General features: G+C 45.5%; 1 protein-coding gene across 1 annotated transcript in view; it reads left to right on the top strand.

Moving 5' to 3' along the window:
• The first annotated feature begins 2,877 nt into the window (after positions 1 to 2,877).
• The window catches only part of LOC148850615 (GEM-like protein 1), a 28,977-nt gene continuing 12,054 nt past the window's right edge, over positions 2,878 to 19,800 (top strand). The window contains exons 1-3 of the mRNA XM_088945270.1: positions 2,878 to 3,653; positions 3,905 to 4,006; positions 18,614 to 18,885. Coding sequence (XP_088801396.1) covers positions 3,302 to 3,653; positions 3,905 to 4,006; positions 18,614 to 18,885 — 726 coding nt within the window. The 5' untranslated portion in view covers positions 2,878 to 3,301. The remainder of the gene's footprint in view (positions 3,654 to 3,904; positions 4,007 to 18,613; positions 18,886 to 19,800) is intronic.

Raw genomic sequence — 19,800 nt, 5'->3', positions numbered from 1 at the left:
TACCTCCTTTGAGAGACAGGGGCCTTTTATAATCACCCTGTACACTTACTTCCATACCTCTGCCAGTTCGGGTATCATTACCTCCGCCAGATCGGGTGTCATTTCCTCTACCAGATCGAGTGTCATTTTCTATGCCAGATCGGGTATATAACCTCCACTGCCAGATCGGGTGTCATAACCTCCACTGCCAATTGCCAGTTCGGTTGTCATAACCTCAACTGTTCCTTGTCAGGGTCGTCTCTACCACGTCTGAGATGGCAGTGGTAGGTGGCCGTTGGAGGGCGCCTGTCATGTGTCGGACCCTTAATCAGTCAAGTGTGCCGCCTCCATGTATGGGCTTCCTAGGCGTCAGGTGTGGTTGTTCAGTCAGATGACTTGGAGCCGAAGTGGTGTGCGAGGTGGTCTTGAGTTTCGATAGAAGTATGGCCCGAACTGCCCCTGGGTGGGCAGTTCGGGTTTTTTGTCTTTTGTGCTCCTCGTAAGGCTCAGGACCTCGAAGGGAGAGCTCGGGTTCCTCCTTGGGGAGCTCGGGTTGTGGGTTCCCTTTTTGGGGGATCTCGGGACTCTTTAGCTCGGAGCTCGAGTTGTAGGTTCCCCCTTTGGGGGAACTCGAGACTCTTTTTCACGAAACTAGGGTTGTGAGTCCGCTGTCGTGCCAAACTGATGCTTCTGCCAAGTCACTCTCGGTTGCTTCCACGTGTCGCATGGCCAAAGAGTCGAGTCAAATCTCCCTCGATCACTCTCTGAAACTCATTAAGTATATAATTGAAAATTATGGCAAATATAGTGAATTTCCAATCTCATTAACAGTTTCCATTAGCCATAAGATTAAAAATATTGACAAAATGTCATTTTAGTTAGTTAGAATTGAAAAATAGAGCTTTGAACAAATTTTGACTAAGAAATGAAAAATAGAAAAACAAATGCAAAAATCATGGTTAGAGGCCGGATGAGAGAGAGAAGTGATCAGACGGAAACATTGATGGATGCAATATCAATGGCCGAACCGTTTGCGAGTCCAACAAAGAACCTAGTTTCTTCAAGTACTATTTCCTGTACAGCTCATAGATCCTCTTACAATTCACTGTGACCCTGCCTACATACATAAACAAAATCCCTTTTCCAATTAGTTGTTAGTTGTTGGAACTTGTAAATATCCATCAGACCAAGATTGCTATCACAATCATTAAAAAAAATCAGTTGTAAAAGATTAAAAGGAAAGGTGTGGTAAAAGAATTAAGCACAAATAAATGATTAGTAATGGAAGAAACTCTCAAATTTAGTAGAATATATAAGACATAGAGAACCAAAGGACACGAAAAACAAAGATGCTGAAAGCATAAGAAGGGGTGAAGCCGGCCCTGAGGAAGAAGAAAAGGGAAATAAAGAAAAAAATAGATTTATACCTATTGAACTGAGAACAAAGGACCCTCCTCCTCCTTTGCCAGTTATGAGGGAGATAAGAATCAACCACATTTGATACATACTAAAAGTGTTAAGGGTAAGAAAAAGGTAACACCTAAAAGACAATAAGAGGCAATTAATCTATGGATATGTCCATTATACTTAAAAATATAACTAAAGATTTGAAGAAATCCATGAAATGGGTTTCACCAAGAGAAGATTTTGTGGAGAACCAATCCTATTTTGGACACCCACTAATCCATTACAATAAAAACAGTAAGAGATGAAACAACCTCTATATTACTTAATTAGTCATACTTAAATAAGGATTCTTATGTGTTTAAATAAGAGTCTTGATACCAAAATATAGAGGCTCTTTTAGTCATTCAACTGAAACAGCTCACATGTGTGAAAAGTGAGAAACCAAATAGCAACGTATATAGATAGATCATATATGGGACAACTTGTGTTCAATTGCTTCATGTGTCAACGGGGAGCTGCCTTGGCGCGGGGAATGCCCAATGGCCTAGTGCCGTCATGGGAATCGGAATTGATCACATTACAACCATTGTGCCTTTCCAACTACATAATATCTGATCCAAGTAGGCATCAATCTATTGAATGCAAGAATATATTTGATAGAGGTAAGGTAGGAAGGTACTGGTGAGGGTCAAATTTGGTTTTCTCAAAAAATTGAAAGTGTCATGTGACATCAAATTTAAATGGAATATGATGGATTAATAAGGGAAGGATAGTATGTTTTGTATTATGTTATTATTGAGGATACTTTAAATAGATTTTTAAATTTTAGGAATATTTTAAGTATTTATCAGATAGTTCAAGGGTGCTTTAACATGATTAACCCTTATCTTTACAGGAGAAAAGCGTTTTCCCTACCATAATGAAAAAGTTGACCATTCTTTTTTTATTTTTTATTTTAAATTTTTGACAAAGGAAACAAAGCATGACAAAACCACGTAGCTAGGTAGGCAGTATAGTTAAAAAAACCACACGGCTGTGTTTGATAAATGTTTTAAAAAATAATTTTGATGAATTTTATGATTCTAATTTTAAGTCTGAATAAATTGCTTTTATCTTTTTTTTTCTGGGTTTAAAATTAATTCTAGAAATCATATCCTTTTTTTAAAAAGAAAATCAATTTTGCTCAGAAATCAGAGTGAAATACTATTTGGAACAGAATTTTAACCAAACATGGCCTTACCATGGGGGTTGTCTTGTGTGGGGTTGGGGGAAGAGGACCGTAACTTACCAGCAAGTACCCTTGTTTCACTGAGCTCTTCACATGGGGTTGACAGCCAAAAAAAAAAAAAAAGAGGGGTAGGGTGTTATTAGATTCCAATCTTGCCTCGGAGAGGTTGCCATTCATGAACCAAACAGTAAAATATTCCAATCCAACATCTGACGTCATAGCCTCTATTTTGTTTCTAGGGGGTTAACTCAAGAAGGAGAAGCAACCAACAATAAATCGACCAGAAGTTACAGAACTGAAAGAAACTGGCGAGACGCAATGAGCCAGTGACGCAGAAACACCAGTCACCAGCCGATGCCCGAGATAAAAGAAAAGAACCAGCCTGTGAAGTGTGAACGCGGGGGAAGTTGTTATTTCTCTTTCCTCGACCCTCGTGGCTCTCATCCCTCCTAAAATTAACTTGGAACTTGGAACGAACAAATTCAAAATGTTAGTAAAAAGGAAAAATGTACCGTGACAACGAAGAATGCCGAAGGCTTTAAATCGTTGAAGATCGCAATCTACAGAAATCCAAAATCCCGGCACCAGCCCCCCCAACAGAACCCACCTAAATTTGAGACTGAGAGATCCACTCAAAGTCATTACTCACTAGGGTTTTCTTCTCTACATCCGATAACTCAGGGGAAGATGGATAACCGCCCAGCCGATCAACCCGACACGAAGAAATCGGAGGGGGAGCACTCATCCGATTATGCGCCGTACCCGAAACTCGATCCCAAAGATGTCGCTCCTCCTCCTCCTCCTCCTCAGGAGAATTGGGGCACCTTCGTGATGGGATCTGAATCTCAAACGCAATCCGATCCTTCGACGAAAAATAATAAAGCAGCGTCTGTGGCGCCACAGAAATCGGTTAGTAGGGGTTTCGAATTGACCGTCGACGTCCCTTCTTCAATTCCCGAAAATCCCGCCACTACTATGCCTCCTGAATCCAATCCTTACGTTTCTCCGCCTACAGCGTCGTCGTCATCGTCCGTCAAGAGTGAGTACTCCTTTAGTCCTTTGTTTACGACTTCCCTAAATTAGGGTTTTCTGAATCTAATGTACTAGTATTGTTTTTAGGCCTATTATTCTTATCTACTCGCCACTTACTTTCTTCTGACTTTATTTTAATTAGTAGTTTCCTATTACTTCAGTGCTTTTCTAGCTTTGTTACTTAGATGACAAAATGGTGGTTGTTCTGATGATTTGCATTTTTTTTATCTGAGCATATACTATCATGTTTCTGATCAGAGACAATGGATACAGTTCGGAATGTGCTTGGGCGATGGGGAAAGAAGGTGTGGGAAGAATCAAAGTCAGCCGGGGATCTAGCTGGAAATGTTTGGCAACACCGTAAGTTCTCTATTTTCAATTATATACACACACACACACACATAATTTGGAATCTAATGGAATTTTTTATCCTTGCACACAAAGGTTTGCATATTTCTTTTATGAATTTGAACTGTGCATCTAGAATGAACTGAATTAGCTATCACAACGTGCTTCTACTTAGCCAATAAATAGAATCCAAATAATTTGACAGCGACGCAATTGATACCTCCATATTTACAAAAGTTTTTGTAGTGAGAAATTTTACTTCTTTTTGGAATTTGAAGCAAATTGATTCTTTGTTTGTAGTTTGTACGCATTGGAATTGAAAGACTGATATTTTGACCATTCAATTATATCTTGGACTCCTTGAAGATATCTTCCTATTCCTTGCTTGAAGATACCTTTATGCTGAGTTGCTGCCTCGTATTGGAAAACCTAAAACTGCTATTCAATAGAGGAAATGCACAGAAATGATAGAAACCAATGTTTAGTTCTGCAAGCTTGGGTTTCAAGCAATAATGTTGTAAAAGGTAAGGTATTTTATTAAATCAAATAACAGTACAAAGGAGCCTAGGCCAGTAAAGGCTGCCTAGAGCTACCTCAGATTACAAATGCATCCAATTCTGAGAACTAAACAACAATCTCAAATTCTGATTTTTAAATTCCTCCGTTGCCGACACCCAAGACTGTAATTTACCCACAGCTTGCTGCACCATTTCCTCTGGAGATTTAGCTTTGCCCTGAAAAATTCTGTTATTTCTTTCAATCCAGGTAGTCCAAAGCACTGCAGCTGGAATAGTTTTCCAAACCAAGGTTCCTTTCTTGCTGAGACCCTCAATTTTCCATCAAAACAGCAGATCCTTCACAGAATTTGCATTACCCAACTGACTTCCAAGGCCTGAAGGAAATGCCTCCAGATATGACTCGAGACTGGGCAATGTAAAGAAAGATGTTCAATAGTTTCTGCTGCCCCACCACACTAGCCACATGACACGTCCAAAATCTGAATGCCACGTTTCACTAGATTAACTTTGGTTAGACACTTATTTAAAGCCATTGTCCAGAGCAGAAACTTTCCTTTAGAAGGACTAATTGAGTTCCAAACCTGCCTAGCCGGAAAGTTCCCTTGACCTGAACTTATCAACTTACTGAACATAGACTTTACAGTGAACCTGCCATCAGCCTCCCATTTCCATCTCCAAGCATCCTCCTTGTTTGAGTCAATCCTCTGGTTATGAAGTGGGCCCAACAGATTTGAATACTCTTCAACTTCCTAATCAAAGAGGCACCTCCTACAAAATAGATTTCAACTGAAAGAGTTACCCGAGGCATTGAAATTCTCAGCCGCTGAGGAATCCTGATTTACAGAAATTTGATACAAGAGAGGAAAGGCATCTTTCAGACACACTTTAGAACACAAAGAATCTTTCCAAAATTTAATTCTTTCCCCATTTCCCAATCATAGTTGTCAAGGCGATGCCTAGGTGGGTGCCTAGGCGACAAGGCGCCCTTTGAGGCTCGCCTCGCCTAATCGCCTAACATTTTTCTACTTCCTACTATAAAATACTATTTTATTCATTCTTTTTTGAGATTATAATTATAAAATAGACATTATTAAACTAAAATAATCATTTTGTGTGTTTATATACTAATTTCTTTTTATTATTTTCTTATTTAGTAGGGTTTAATCAACACAAACATTGCTAAATGCTGTATTGAACCCTCAAAGACTTTAAAACTTGAACCAATTAGTAAGGAAGAACTAAAAATTTATCTAATCAGCACATTTTCCTCTTCCATATATTCTTCTTCTACTACTACTACTACTACTACCACCAATACTTTTTATTTTCTTCTTTTCCTATAATAAAAATAAGGGTTCAGCCCCTATATATATATTTTTTAATTCTATTTTCCTTCTTCCTTTTCTTCTCATGAATATGTTGATTTTCTATACTTTAATATGAAATTTATACTTTTCTTATGAAAATCATGAATAATTATTAAAGAAATATGGTTATGGTACCTAGGGAACTACCCTAGGATCTATGTTTCTAACATAAAAAATCCATCGCCTAGGCGATGCCTAGGCGCTCGCCCAGGTGACTAGGAGACTAGGCGCCCCCCCAGTCGCTTAGCCTCGCCTTGGCGCCTTGAAATCTATGTTCCTAATTTAAGTGGCTTTAATGGCTGGATGTCGGGGCCTAGGAGTTTGATCTAGAAAAATTTGATATATAATAATGCTCCTGAGTAAAATTAATGCCAAATAAAACATACATAAGCTGCATGTTTATTGCTCTTAAACTCTCATTTCCCCACTCTTATTCTTTCTCCTCCTTTTATACCCAACTTTTCATAAATACTTGATAAATGTCTCTCTCAATTTCTAAAACATCTCCTCAGTCCTAAAATATTGCTAATAACTAAGTTTTTTTGGTTACTCTTAACTAGTCCCCACTTCCCTACTTCTAAGACATTATATATGGCTGACCCACTTTTGCCTCTAGGTCATGGGTCATCGGTTTGACTGTCTAGGTTGAACAGGTCAGACTGTTCTACATCACTACTCTATATATTTAAATAAATATATATTTGTATACATATGTAAATGTGTATGTATGTATATATGTGTGTGTGCAAATACATATTTTATCAATAAATAGTGTATATTTATGTTTTACATATAATATATGTATTATTTTATATTAAAAAATATTAAAAATTGTGACTTGAGGCCAAAAGGCCCAAAACAGGGGTTTTCACAAAAAATAGGGAGGCAAGGTGCCCATAACACTTTGGGACACAGATTTTGAAAGGTTCCCAAAATAAAAAAAGAAAAGAAAAAATATCACCTTAATTGGACATCAGAGTGCAAAGTTATGGCCTCTAAAAGTTTGCACATACATTAAGTGTGCAACCCTTGATTCGGTGACTGGGTTGAACGTGTCAATGGTTGAACCATTTGGGTTGGATGGTTTTTTATCAAAGGGTGGGTTTCAACATAACAAAATCCGGAATCAAGGCCGGGTAACAGTTCGAATGGTTCAACCGGTTGAGTCAGCGATGGATTGAAAACATTGGTACTAGTTTGGGTTGGTTGGTCGGTTCAAAATATTTAAACTTAAAAATTTAAATTTAAATTTAAAAATATTACAATGATATTTGATGCGGCACGATCCGGGCACTCCTAGCTGGCTGCTGACGGGCTCCTTGCTAGCAACGGACGGCACCTGAGAAGATGAAAGGAAGGATTCCCTGGGATTTTACCCGGTGGGAATACTTCGATGCTTAAGTTAGAATGCAAGAAAGAAGGAAAAGAAGAGTCAGTAGCCAAGAGTGTAGATCGCGCTTTATCACTATACTCGAGAGATTAAAGGTCTCCAGAAGAAACTTCTCTTCCACCCTGAGGGCTTTTATAGGGGCACTCTTGTCAGATCGGGTATAACCGCCACTGGGCCCCTGCCACAGCCGTTACTTGCCAAGGCTGCGCAGGTGGCCATTGTGACGTACTCCTCGCCCGGGTGAGTGACACGTCTCCAAAGTGACATGCACTTCTCCTCCTGCTAAGAGACGTGGGTCCAGACTGTCGAAAGGATAGGGACTGCGCCATCAGTAAGGGACGTGGCACAGTTTGATCGGTACAGCCTGTCAGATAGAAGCTTCCTGAGGAATGCTCATGCGGACCATTCGCGAGCTACTTTGTAGCGAGTTCGGAATACTTCAGGAGTACCCTAAGTAGAATTGGTCCTCAGGATGACTTGTTTGCTCGGGAGCTCGGGCAAGTTGGTTTTCTTAGCTCGCAAGCTAAAGTTGCCTCGGAATATCCCTTTAGAGGTAGCTCGGGGAACCCGGAGCTCGCGTTGTGGCGAGCTCCTCCCTTTGTGCGCTATGGTGTAGCGAGCTGCTTGATGGGCCCGTTACTTGGTTGTACTGGGCCTCAATGCTGAGCTGTCGCTTTATGCTGAGTCAGTGTCTACGTGTCACCGCTTCATAGGTTAGGTCAAATCATCTTTCATCAATTGCCCCCCACTCCTCGAGCAAAGAGTACTGCCTTAGCGCGGGGAGTTTATGAAGTGCGATTAACTGATTTGACCGAAATTCAAACTTGATTGACTGCTCATATTAAATGTGTGCACGGGAATCAGGGGATTTCTGACCTTTTAAATACCGAAAACGCACTGAAGCGGCTCTTAACTCCGGATGTCGTGCAACCGTCATTACCTCAATCATGGGAGACACGCAGCCAGTCACATTTCGGTTTTAGAAGCCGTGCGGTTAGCTTGGCTGCGAATCGTCGGATTTGCCTCAATCTGGGCCATTGATTTGGAGGCGTAGTGGCTATAAATAGGAGGGCCCCCTAGGCCTCATTTCCTTTCATGCTTTCTTGCTGTCTTCGGATTCTGAGGTCGCGCATCCATCCAGTTTACCCGAGCTCTTCCGTTCACTTCGTTTCGTCTTTTCTGGTGAGTCTCAATCACTGTCAATCATGTCTGGGTATCCGTACCATACTTATTATCGGGACGGTATCCAAGACAACGACACTCCCTGAAGCTCGGGGGGAGCTTGGGAGCAGGTTCCGGAGGCTTGAGAGACCTCCGACGATGTGGCCTCTACTTCCCATGGGAGGGAGCCTGACACCTTCGGTCCCTCTATGACGGCGGAGAGACTCAGGTCTCTAATCCCCTATTTTCACCTTCCCGGGGATCTTGTCTACAGTCTCCCCACTGGTAACTTCTCTTGGGAGCATGGTCCCAACGATATAGTTATTTTCCAGGAACAACTTGAGGCTGGCCTGCGTCTTCCCCTGCACCCCCTAATAGTGGAGGTGCTAAACCATTTTAATGTTACCATCGATCAATTTCATCCTAACGCTATTCAGAACATGGTTGGGACTATTTCTTTGTGTTATGAGTACTGCCTCCCTTGGACCATGACATTTTTACTTCTATTCTCTGTATAAAAAATGTTGCTCCTGGAGTTCCTCTGGAGAGGTGCTTTTATTACCTCTCTCCCCGCCGCGACTATAAGCTCTTGTACGAGCTGCCAAATAAGATTCCTACTTGGAAGTGGGATTACTTTGTGGTCCGTAACCCCGAGGGGTGGCCCTTCCCCACTGCTTGGAGGGGCGCCATCCAGGACCTCAGGGCCGAGCTGGACTCCGAAACTCGGAAAACGATGCTGTTTTGGGCGTCGGTAGGCTTCCTTTGCTCAGAATATTTGACTGAGGAGAAGCTCGTGCAGGCAGGCTTAAGCCCGGGTAGGTCGGCCTTTTAGGTCGTGTAGTGTCTTGTGACAATTGTGTACACGTATTTTGTTTCTTGTTGAACTAATATCTTGTGGTCTTTTGGCAGCCATCATGTCTAGTGCTGATTCGCGCTGCCTTCTCTCGGGTAGCCAGAGATGCCATGCGAAGAGGACGCGCCATGATCGGACCCCTCCTTCGGGAAGTACTGAGTTCGGGTCTGCTGAGGCGGTTCTACCCTCTCCTCCGCCCGAGGTTCCGATGCCTCCACCTGAGGGGGCTAGTGGGATTAACCCTGGGGGAAACGAGCTCCCTCAGCCAGGGGAGGCTCCCTGTAATTCCCTTCAGCTCGGTCCTTACCCCCGGTTCCCAGTGGGAAACTGGGAAGGGGTAAATGATTATCTGGTGGCTCGCCGGAGGAGCCGGAAGGAGATCACTAATGACGAGATCGCTTAGTGGGGAAACATGGAGCCCGGGGACCTCTCCGTGTTCGCCTCTGTTCATTGCATGGTGGTAAGTGACCTTTTTTCCTTTTTTCTCTCTTGTTTTGCCCTTTTCCGCTGTCTTTTGATCTTCTTTTCCGTTGGCAGGTGAATTCCGCCATCCATGCCATGGCTCTCCAAACGCGCATCCATCGCGTCGATGCCCTCGACCAACGGGCTACCAACCAGAAGCTCCAGGGCGAGCTTGACCGGATCCGGGGCGAGCTCCATCACACCCGCAAGGGGAGCGAGTCTCAGGAGCTGCTCGTCCACGACCAGGAGGCTCACATCGCCTGGCTTTTTGAAGAGAGCACACGCTACAGGGAGTAATCATCGAGGATGGTGGCGGAGAGGGAGCTCCTCAAGCAGCAGGTGTGGGACTTGGAGTCCACTCTCCTGAATCGGACTTGAAACTTTGATCAGATGGTGGAGGCTGAGCGAGAGAAAGCGGTCTGGGATTTTAAAGACTCCCAGGAATTTTAGGACCTCTAGGCGGAGTATGGCTCGGGTTCGTACCGCTCGGGGTTTAAGCTTTGTCAGTGGCTAGTTCGGAAGAAGTTCTTCGGACCCAACCTCGACGACATTACTATGAAGGGTCTATCTTCTGAGACGACAGACCAAGCGGAGGAAGAGGAGCCTGACTGTCCAGAGGATGAGGAGGCGGATCCTTGAGGTGGCATTTCTCTAGGCTTCTGGTGGCTTTCGGGTGCCGTAAACCCGGTCTTTCACAAGTCTTTGGTTGGGCGGTTGTGCCCTGTGATAGTCAAACTTTTCCTGAGCTGTTTAGCTCGTTTACCGCACTTTATTTTTCTTCTTTCTTTTCTCTCTCTCTCTTTTTTTTTGGAGTGACAATGAGAATTCGTTTCTTCTCCTGAGTGTGATGAAATCCCTTTAATTTTGCTAAAGCGATCTCATCATTTGAGCTTTTAGGGCTACATGCTCGAAGTAGGACTTTTCGGTAGTCACTATCCCGATCTGTCCTTTAGCGTTTGTCTCTATGGTATAACGCGAAGTGATTACCATGTATGCTCGAATTATGCATTTGTTGGTTACTCCTCGGTTCAACCAACGTATTGAGACGAGCTGTGCTTCGTAAGGTTTTAAACCTGAGATGCGTACGCCATTGATATTCCATACTTTGCCTTTGCCACTAAAGTGCCTAAGTCTTTCTTGATGCCGAGGTCTTTGCTAGCTCGGTCTTTTGGCCCTTAGGCTGAGGGGGTGACTTATAGTCTGCCCTTGAAATTCACCCATGCCATGGAGGCGACTGGGTCTTATAGCGCCGAGGTCGTGTTAGATCGGCATTTTGGCCTTTAGGCTCTTGGAGTGGCCCGTGGCCTACTCGGTTGTTACAGGTAGTATTGTTTCAAGTTGACGATATTCCATGCCCAGGGTACTTGTTTCCCTTCAAGGGTCTCGAGCTCATATGCTCCTTTCCTGAGCACTCGCTTCACTTGGTAGGGGCCTTCCCACTTGGACCCGAGCTTGCCAGCGCCTAGCTCAGGTACCATAACTTTACGAAGGACCAGGTCGCCAATGCGGAGGTTCTGCCTCTTGACCCTGGCGTTATAGTGCCGAGCCACTCTCTGCTGGTAGGCTGCGGTTCTGATGTACGCGAGGTCCCTTACTTCGTCTAGTAGATCGAGGTTGGTACGTAGCTCATCTTCGTTCGTCTGATCACTATATGTCTCTAGTCACAGCGTGGGCACTTCGATCTCTGCGGGGATTATTGCTTCAGTGCCGTAGGTGAGATTGAAGGGAGTTTCTCTCGTGGCGGTCTTCTCTGTGGTCCGGTATGCCCACAAGACACTAGGTAGTTCATCTGCCCACAATCCTTTGGCTCGGTTCAATCGTGCCTTTAATCTGCGGAGGATGGCCCTGTTCGTTACTTCTGCTTGACCGTTTGCTTGAGGGTGTGCAACTGAAGTAAAGTTCTGTTGGATTCCCATGTCTTGGCACCGGTCTTGGAATTTGATGTCTTCGAACAGTTTGCCGTTGTCGGCAATCAATACCCGAGGTAATCCGAAGCGGCATACAATGTTTTTCCAAAAGAAGTTTTGAACATTCGGGCTGTGATTGTTACGAGGGGTTCGACTTCTACCCACTTGGTAAAATAGTCCACTACTACCACTAAGAACTTCCTTCCACCCGTTGATGGCGGGAATGGCCCGAGTAGATCAATGCTCCATTGTGCAAAGGGCCACAAACTGGTGAGATACTTGAGGTCAACAGCGGGTTGTGGTGGATATTGGCATGTCTCTGGCATTTGTCACATCTAACAAGTTCAATGGCATCTGTGTTCATTGTTGGCAAATAATACCCTTGTCGAAGTGCTTTCTGGGCAAGGGCTCTGCCCCCCAAGTGCCCGCCGCACAACCCCTCATGAGTGTCGCGGAGTACGAGCTCGGCTTTGGTAGGCCGCAAGCAACGCAGATAGTGGAGCGTGTAGGATCTCCTGTACAGCCGCTCGTCTATCATGACATATTTGGTTGCCTGGAGCTGCACCCTTCTGGCTGCATTGCGATCTGTAGGGAGGGTCCCGTGTAGCAAGAAGCTCGCGAGCGGGTCAATCCAGCTCGGCTCTGCTTGGACAACGGGAGCGACCTCCTCTGCCCCCCTGAGAGTGCTAGGCCGAGACAGGTCCTCTATGTACACGGTTCTCATGGTGATGTTGCTAGTGCTGGCTAACTTGGACAGGGCGTTGGCCTCAACGTTCTTCGACCTAGGGATCTGTCTGATGAAGTGTGACTGGAAGTCGAGCAGGGCTTCTTTGACTTTGGTCAAGTAGGCAATCATGGTTGGCTCGCGAGCTTCATACTCGCCGGTGACCTGGTTAACCACGAGCTGGGAGTCGCTGCAGATAACAACATGCCTTGCTTTTACTTCTCTGGCTATGGCTAGTCCAGCTATCAATGCCCTGTACTCTGCTTCATTGTTAGATGCCGCGAACTTGAAGCATAGCGCGTATTCCAGTTTCGTATCGCTTGGGCCGTGCAGAACTATTCCGGCACCACTACCTTGTTGGTTCGAGGAGCCATCTACGTGAAGGATCCATGGCTCCTCATCCTAGCTCGCGGTTGGCCGAGCTGGGAGAGGTGCCACACTGGCTGCTACCTCACGGGGTTCGGACTCGACCGACCTGAGAGCTTCGGGCTCACCCGAGGTGGGAGCCTTGCGCTCAACCGGCCTGGGAGCTTCGAAGCTGAATGTGCATTCGACTATGAAATCTGCTAAGGCTTGGGCCTTAATGGCAGTTCACGGCTTGTACTGGAGGTCGTACTCGCTGAGCTCAACGAACCACTTCGTCAACTCTAGAGACCTCGGGCTTAAGCAATACTTGCCTCAGAGGTTTGTTGGTGAGGACGATAACAGTATGAGCTTGGAAGTACGGGCCGAGCTTTCGAGCTGCGATTATCAGTGCGTATGCTAGCTTTTCCATCTCCGGGTATCTCGTTTCTGCTCCCTGCAATACTTTACTAACATAATAGATGGGTCGTTGGATCGGATCTACTTCTTTTATTAGTACCGAACTGACCACTTCGTCGCTCGCCGAGAGGTACAGTTCTAAGACATCGCCCTCCTCGGGACGGGTTAAGGTCGGCACACTAGCAAGGTATTTCTTGAGCTTGTCGAACGCGAGCTGGCAATCTTGGGTCTAGTCGAACCCTCTGCTCTTAATTGCCTTAAAGAACGGTAGACAGCGGTCCGCCGATTTAGACATGAAACGACTCAGGGCGGCTATGCGGCCATTCAACCTCTGAACCTCCTTCAACTTCCGGGGTGGTCTCATGTCTAAAATGGCCTTAATTTTATCCGGGTTGGCTTCGATGCCGTGCTGGTTAACGATGTATCCTAGGAACTTGCCCGAGGTCACACCAAACACACACTTGTTTGGGTTCAGTCTCATATTAAACTTACGCAGAATTTCAAAAACAGAATGCAAATCTTGTATTAATTCATGTGAGAATTGAGTTTTGACGACCATGTCGTCTACATAACATTCTACTTTTCTGCTGATTAACGGCGCAAACAATTTATTTACAAGCCTTTGAAAGGTTGCCCCTGCGTTTTTCAACCCGAAGGGCATAACCTTGTAGCAGTATAGGCCGAACTCCGTGATGAAGGCAATCTTTTCTTCGTCCGCCGGGACCATCTTGACTTGGTTATAGCTCGAATAGGTGTTCAAGAAACTTAGCAACTCGTGCCCTGAGGTCGCGTCTACCAAGCGGTCAATTCTGGGGAGTGGGAAGCAGTCTTTTTGGGCAAGCCCGGTTTAGGTCGGTGTAGTCGGCGCACATGCGCCACTTGCCGTTGGCCTTCTTTACTAGGACGGGGTTGGCTACCTAGCTCGAGTAGTGGACTTCTCTTATGAAGTCTGCTGCAAGGAGCTTTTCGATCTCCTCGTCGACTGCTTTCCACCGCTCCGGGGCTAGGTTGCGTTTCTTCTGTCTAACGGGCCTAACTACAGGATTAATGTTCAGTTTGTGAGTTATGAGTTCAGGGTCTATACCGGGCATCTTTGTCGTGGACCGCTGTGAGTTATGAGTTCGGGCTGGATCCACTGCTGAGGTCGGAACCGCGACTGTTTCTTTTGTTGGCACGACTCGTTCTTCGCCTTGCTCCATAGGCCGCTCTAGCTTGAGGTTGTCGGATACCTTGGTTTTTCTCTTCAGGGCAGCGACGTAGAACTTAAGGGACTCGAGCTGGTCGCCCCGCGCTACTCCCACATTGAAGTCGGTTGGGAACTTCATAGCCAAATGGTAAGTGGAGACCATCGCCCGTAGGACATGGGTGATCGGTCGACCTACTATGGCATTGTAGGGAGAGGGGGTCGCGACCATCAAGAAGTCGTGCTTGAATCTGACCACACAAGGCCACGTGCCGACTTCCACAGGTACTGTTATTTTCCCAAGGGGCCGGACTTCTTCTCCACTGAAGCCTACCAAAGGAGTGTCTGCGGGCCTCAGGTTGCTTCTCTACAGCTGGAGCTGGTCAAATGCAACTTTGAAGAGGATGCCGGTTGAGTTGCCTGAGTCGATGAGTACACACCTGACCTCAAAGTCGTTGACTCTTAGCTTTATTACGAGCGCGTCGTCGTGGGGGTAGTGGACTCCTCGCGCGTCATCGTGAAGAAAATTGACTCTTTTGTTCTTGACCGCTTTGGGGGGTTCTGCTCCTCTCGGGTGGCCTCGCGAACTGACGTCCGAGCTGCCGCTGAAGTGCAACCCGCGACGATAGAACCTCCCACTATCATGTGGATGGTTCCCCGGATTGGCCTCTCCTCCGGAGGCTGCCTCTGCAGCTGTTCGACTGGCTTGCTGCTGGACTCGGGAGCATCTTTACTGTGCTCCCCTTGCCGACCTATTTTATTACTATTATTATTATTCTGTACAAAGTTTCTTAGATATCCGCGATGGATGAGCTCCTCTACTCTCGGTACTGTGACTGTGATCTTTGTGAAAATTGCAATACAAATTCTTATTTCTTTCATTGGGATGACCTCTCAGACGGGGTGGCCACTTCACGTACGGGGCATCCTTGATCGCCATCAGGATTTCAGCCCGCTTCGCATTCAGCGAGGTGTAATCAGCTCGGTCCGCTACCGGAGGTTAGAAAAACTGACCCGACTTTGCCCCCTGAGCTGTGTCTTTTTTCTTTCTTCTGTCCCCTTGACTGGAAAGCTCTCATACCCTTTTTCTTTTTTCGGGCGCGCCCTCCCCCTTTTGGTTGATCTCTTCGGTGGCTATGACCTTTCCGCAAGCTTCAGGAACTCGATTATGGTCGCCGGTTGGTTGACGACCATGTGCCATTTAAACTCTTTGTGCGCCACGCCCTTCTTAGCTGCTACAAGGCGTACGACGGGGTCTAGACGCGGTATCTGCATACAGGCATTGTTGAACTGCTTGATATAGCCTCGGATGGACTCTCCCTCTCTTTGCACTATGTTGAGGAGGCTTTCTTCAGTTCGGGGGCACCGTTTGCTGGTGATGAAGTGGGACGTGAAGGCTTGTGCGAACTGTGCCCAACTTCTTATCGACCCAGGTGCCAAGTTCCAGTACCACGTGCGAGCTTCTCCTCTAAAAGTGGTGGAGAAGGCCACGCACATGCACGACTCACTAGCTCGCGCCAGGTGCATCTGTGACTGAAAGGCATCTACGTGATCATTTGGGTCAAACGACCCGTCATACTTGTCGACAGGGGGGAGCTTGAAGTCTTTGGGCATCGGGACTGCCAGGAGTTCGGAGGACAGGGGGATGGAACCGAGAGGAGGGGAGATTTGACTTTGGCCGAGCTTACCTCTTCTTTGCCCATGAGCTCGGGCAAATCGCAGGTGACAGATCGGCGAGCTCGGCGGCGGCGTCTTTGCTTCTTGGTGGGCTCGACGTTCGTGCTGCTCACCTTTGTGCTGTCAGGGATGGTGTGTCGGAAGTAGCTCAGGCCGTTGGTGTTGGCTGCGGACAGAGGGATCCTGCTTGGAGTCTGTTGCCAGGATCTCGAACCGGTTCTCTAAAAACGGGGTATCGGGCTTCGAGGGCTGAGGAGATGGGCTCCTGGCGAGCTGAGGTCCCCTCGACTTGACTGCCCGCGGCGAGGCCGGAGTGGCTGTTCTTCCGCGTCTGTTGCGGGAGGAGGCCTGGCTCCTAGGAGGGTTCTAGGGGGCCTCTCCTTGGTGAGAAAGGTGCTCTTCTTGGCGCGAAACCTGGCTTGCTGCGAGGCCGGGTGCCGAGGGGGGAGCTGCGGCTGCTAAGGTTGGGGCAGCTGAGGGAATTGCTGCTGATACTGGTACTGGGAGACCTGGTGTAGCACATGCTGTTGATAGAGCTGAAGTTGTTGGAACTGTTGCATTTGGGCTTGCATGGCCCACATGCACTGCATCAAGTCCTCCAGTTGGTTTGAGCTGGCCGTTGGGGGCACGACCGAAGGTTCGGTGAACGTCGCTCCGACTGTAACGGGGAGTGGGGTGACGACAGGTGCCACTGTGAGAGGCACATTCAAGCTGGGGATTCCGTCCGCAGAGAGGGGGACGGTGAATTGTCCGATACAGACAGTAGGAAGCCGGGGTTGTTCCCTGGAGTTGTCCATTTTTGTGCTTCGTCCGACGTTGCTAGAGGAAGCCATGAGCGTTGGATTGTTTTGAGGAAGATGAGAACTGAGAAGGTTTAGAGAGAAAGACCTTTTGAAGCGTTTCCCACAGACGGCGCCAAATGATGCGGCACGATCCAGACACTCCTAGCTGGCTGCTGATGGGCTCCTTGCTAGCAACGGACGACACCTGAGAAGATGAAAGGAAGGATTCCCGGGGATTTTACCTGGTGGGAATACTACGATGCTTAAGTTAGAACGCAAGAAAGAAGGAAAAGAAGAGTCGGTAGCCAAGAGTGTAGATCGCGCTTTATCACTATACTCGAGAGATTAAAGGTCTCCAAAAGAAACTTCTCTTCCGCCATGAGGGCTTTTATAGGGGCGCTCTTGTCAAATCGGGTATAACTGCCACTGGGCCCTTGCCACAACCGTTACTTGCCAGGGCTGTGCAGGTGGCCGTTGTGACGTACTCCTCACTTGGGTGAGTGACACGTCTCCAAAGTGACAGGCACGCCTCTGCCTGCTGAGAGACGTGGGTGCAGACTGTCGAAAGGACAGGGACTGCGCCTTCAGTAAGGGACGTGGCGCAGTATGATCGGTACGGCTTGTCAGATAGAAGCTTCTTGAGGAATGCTCATGCGACCCATTCGCGAGCTACTTTGTAGCGAGCTCGGAATACTTCAGGAGTACCCTAAGTAGAATTAGTCCTCAGGATAACTTGTCTGCTCGGGAGCTCGGGCGAGCTGGTTTTCTTAGATCGCAAGTTAAAGTTGCCTCGGAATATCCCTTTAGAGGTAGCTCGGGGAACTCGGAGCTCGCGTTGTGGTGAGCTCCTCCCTTTGTGCGCTACGGTGTAGCGAGCTGCTTGATGGGCCCGTTACTTGGTTGTACTGGGCCTCAATGCTGAGCTGTCGCTTTATGCTGAGTCAGTGTCTACATGTCACCGCTTCATAGGTTGGGTCAAATCATCCTTCATCAATATTATTTAAAAAGAAATAAAAAAAATTAAATTTACAATATAAAATATTTTAGACTAAGAAATATGGGAATTTCCCCACTTTTCCATATTAAAAAAATTATATCTAGTCGGGTGGTTCGATTTTGGTTGGTTTACAAATGTCCAGACCAAAACTAAACCAATTGGAAAGTTGCTGAACTGAAGCTGGCTGGAAATACTTGAAAACCAACCAACTTGGGTCAAGTTGGGCCAGGTTGGTCGGTTTGGTTGGTTTCATCGGTTTGATGAACAACCATAGCTAAAATTAATTATTGTTATTTTTGTATTGTAAAAAAATATTAAAAAGAGTATATAAAACAATTGTCTACTCTTATGTGTTTCTATTCCTTAGCTTTTGCTTAACAAAATCCATGCATCGCATGGGTCCCCACTAGTGTAATATATAAATGTATTGTTGGCCCAAGCCAGGCTTGGATATTTCTGGGCCAGGCTGGGCTAGGCTAGAAATGATCACCATTAGTGGTATTGGTTCCCTCAAAACTACTTTCACAGGGAAAAATGTTTTGGATAGAGGATGAAGAGGACAATGCTTTGAAGAAAGAAGCATGCTAATGTGGATGCTAGCATTCTGGATTTGGGAAGTGCTTGCACAATCCCCTGGAAATACTGTTTCATCCCGTGTTCTTTTCAACTGTTTCAATTGCTCTCTGGAATATTTTTGATTTCTTATTTCCTGTTTGTTTCAGATTAACATTTTCTTTTTCATTCATGTCAATTTTGTTACTTAATATGGTTGTCTTACAAGAAATTTCCCTTTTTAAACCATTAATGACTGTACTGATGAGCTTCCATTGAATCAGTGAAAACAGGACCTAGTGTTGCTGATGCTGCAATGGGAAAGATTGCTCAAGGAACCAAAGTTTTAGCTGAAGGTGGTTATGAGAAGATCTTCCAGCAGACATTTGATACAGTCCCTGAGGAACAACTTAAAAAGACATTTGCATGCTACTTATCCACTTCTGCTGGTCCAGTTATGGGAACTTTGTACCTTTCAACAGCAAAGCTAGCATTTTGTAGTGATAGTCCTCTTTCATACAAAGTTGGAGACCAAACTGAGTGGAGCTATTATAAGGTATTTTGCTCTGTGGACACCTTTTTAGTTCTTGGGATAAAAGTAGCTTGTGGAACTGAGGGTTCTCTTCCACTGCTGGTATCATTATTGAAAATAATTATGCAATTTTGCCCTGCTGTCTGTTTTTGAGCAGTATGGTGCATTTTAATGAAATATTTTGTCACCTATAAAACTTGCAATTTTGTCATGATCAACAATTTGCTAGATGCACGTGGGCTCATTTAGTTTGCATGAGGCACTTTAAAATATCTTCTTTTATATTACTTATGGAGTTTTTTGTCGATAATGGATAATTAGATTCATTAAACTATACATTGTACAATCATAGAGGATAGGCGGCATGAAATTCACTGGAAAGGCTAAAATATGTACAAATTGCATGAAAATTTCTGCTAGTATAGCTTCTCAATCCCAAAAAAATTATCTTCACTTGGAATCTTTGAATTTCTTCACCATAGGTCAACTATCAAAAGAGAGCAGATATGCATTCAAAATCCTTGTCACAAGGCCAGTACTCAGTCTAAAACATTTTCATATACCTTTTCTTTCTTATACCCCTTAAAACAACAAAATGTGAATCATTTAGCACAGGAACTGATTTCTAGGACTTAAAGGACAGATTCATGCTATCAACAGTACATATGGCTTTGTTGGACAAACTTATTCAAGCCTAAAGAGAGAGTTAATGGATTATTGAACATCCAAATGCAGATTGAAGTGCAAAAGACATACCTTCCAATCTTCCAACCTCTTTGATCTTGCAGCATCAATAACCATGATTTTAGGACCTATCTTGAATTTCTTAGTCAGTTTCTTTCTTTCTTTCTTTTTTTTTGAAATCTGCTAGATGTGCAAGGTGAAAGTTCAGTTCTTGAATAGATATGAGGATCCCTCTTACCATCCCAATTCATTGAA

The sequence above is a fragment of the Nelumbo lutea genome, chromosome 5, assembly GCF_056320005.1.
Source record: "Nelumbo lutea isolate HS-2025 chromosome 5, American lotus-T2T, whole genome shotgun sequence".
NCBI classification, from domain to species: Eukaryota; Viridiplantae; Streptophyta; class Magnoliopsida; order Proteales; family Nelumbonaceae; genus Nelumbo; species Nelumbo lutea.
Note: the sequence above shows the minus strand (reverse complement) of the source record. Positions and strands in the feature narration are given on the sequence as shown.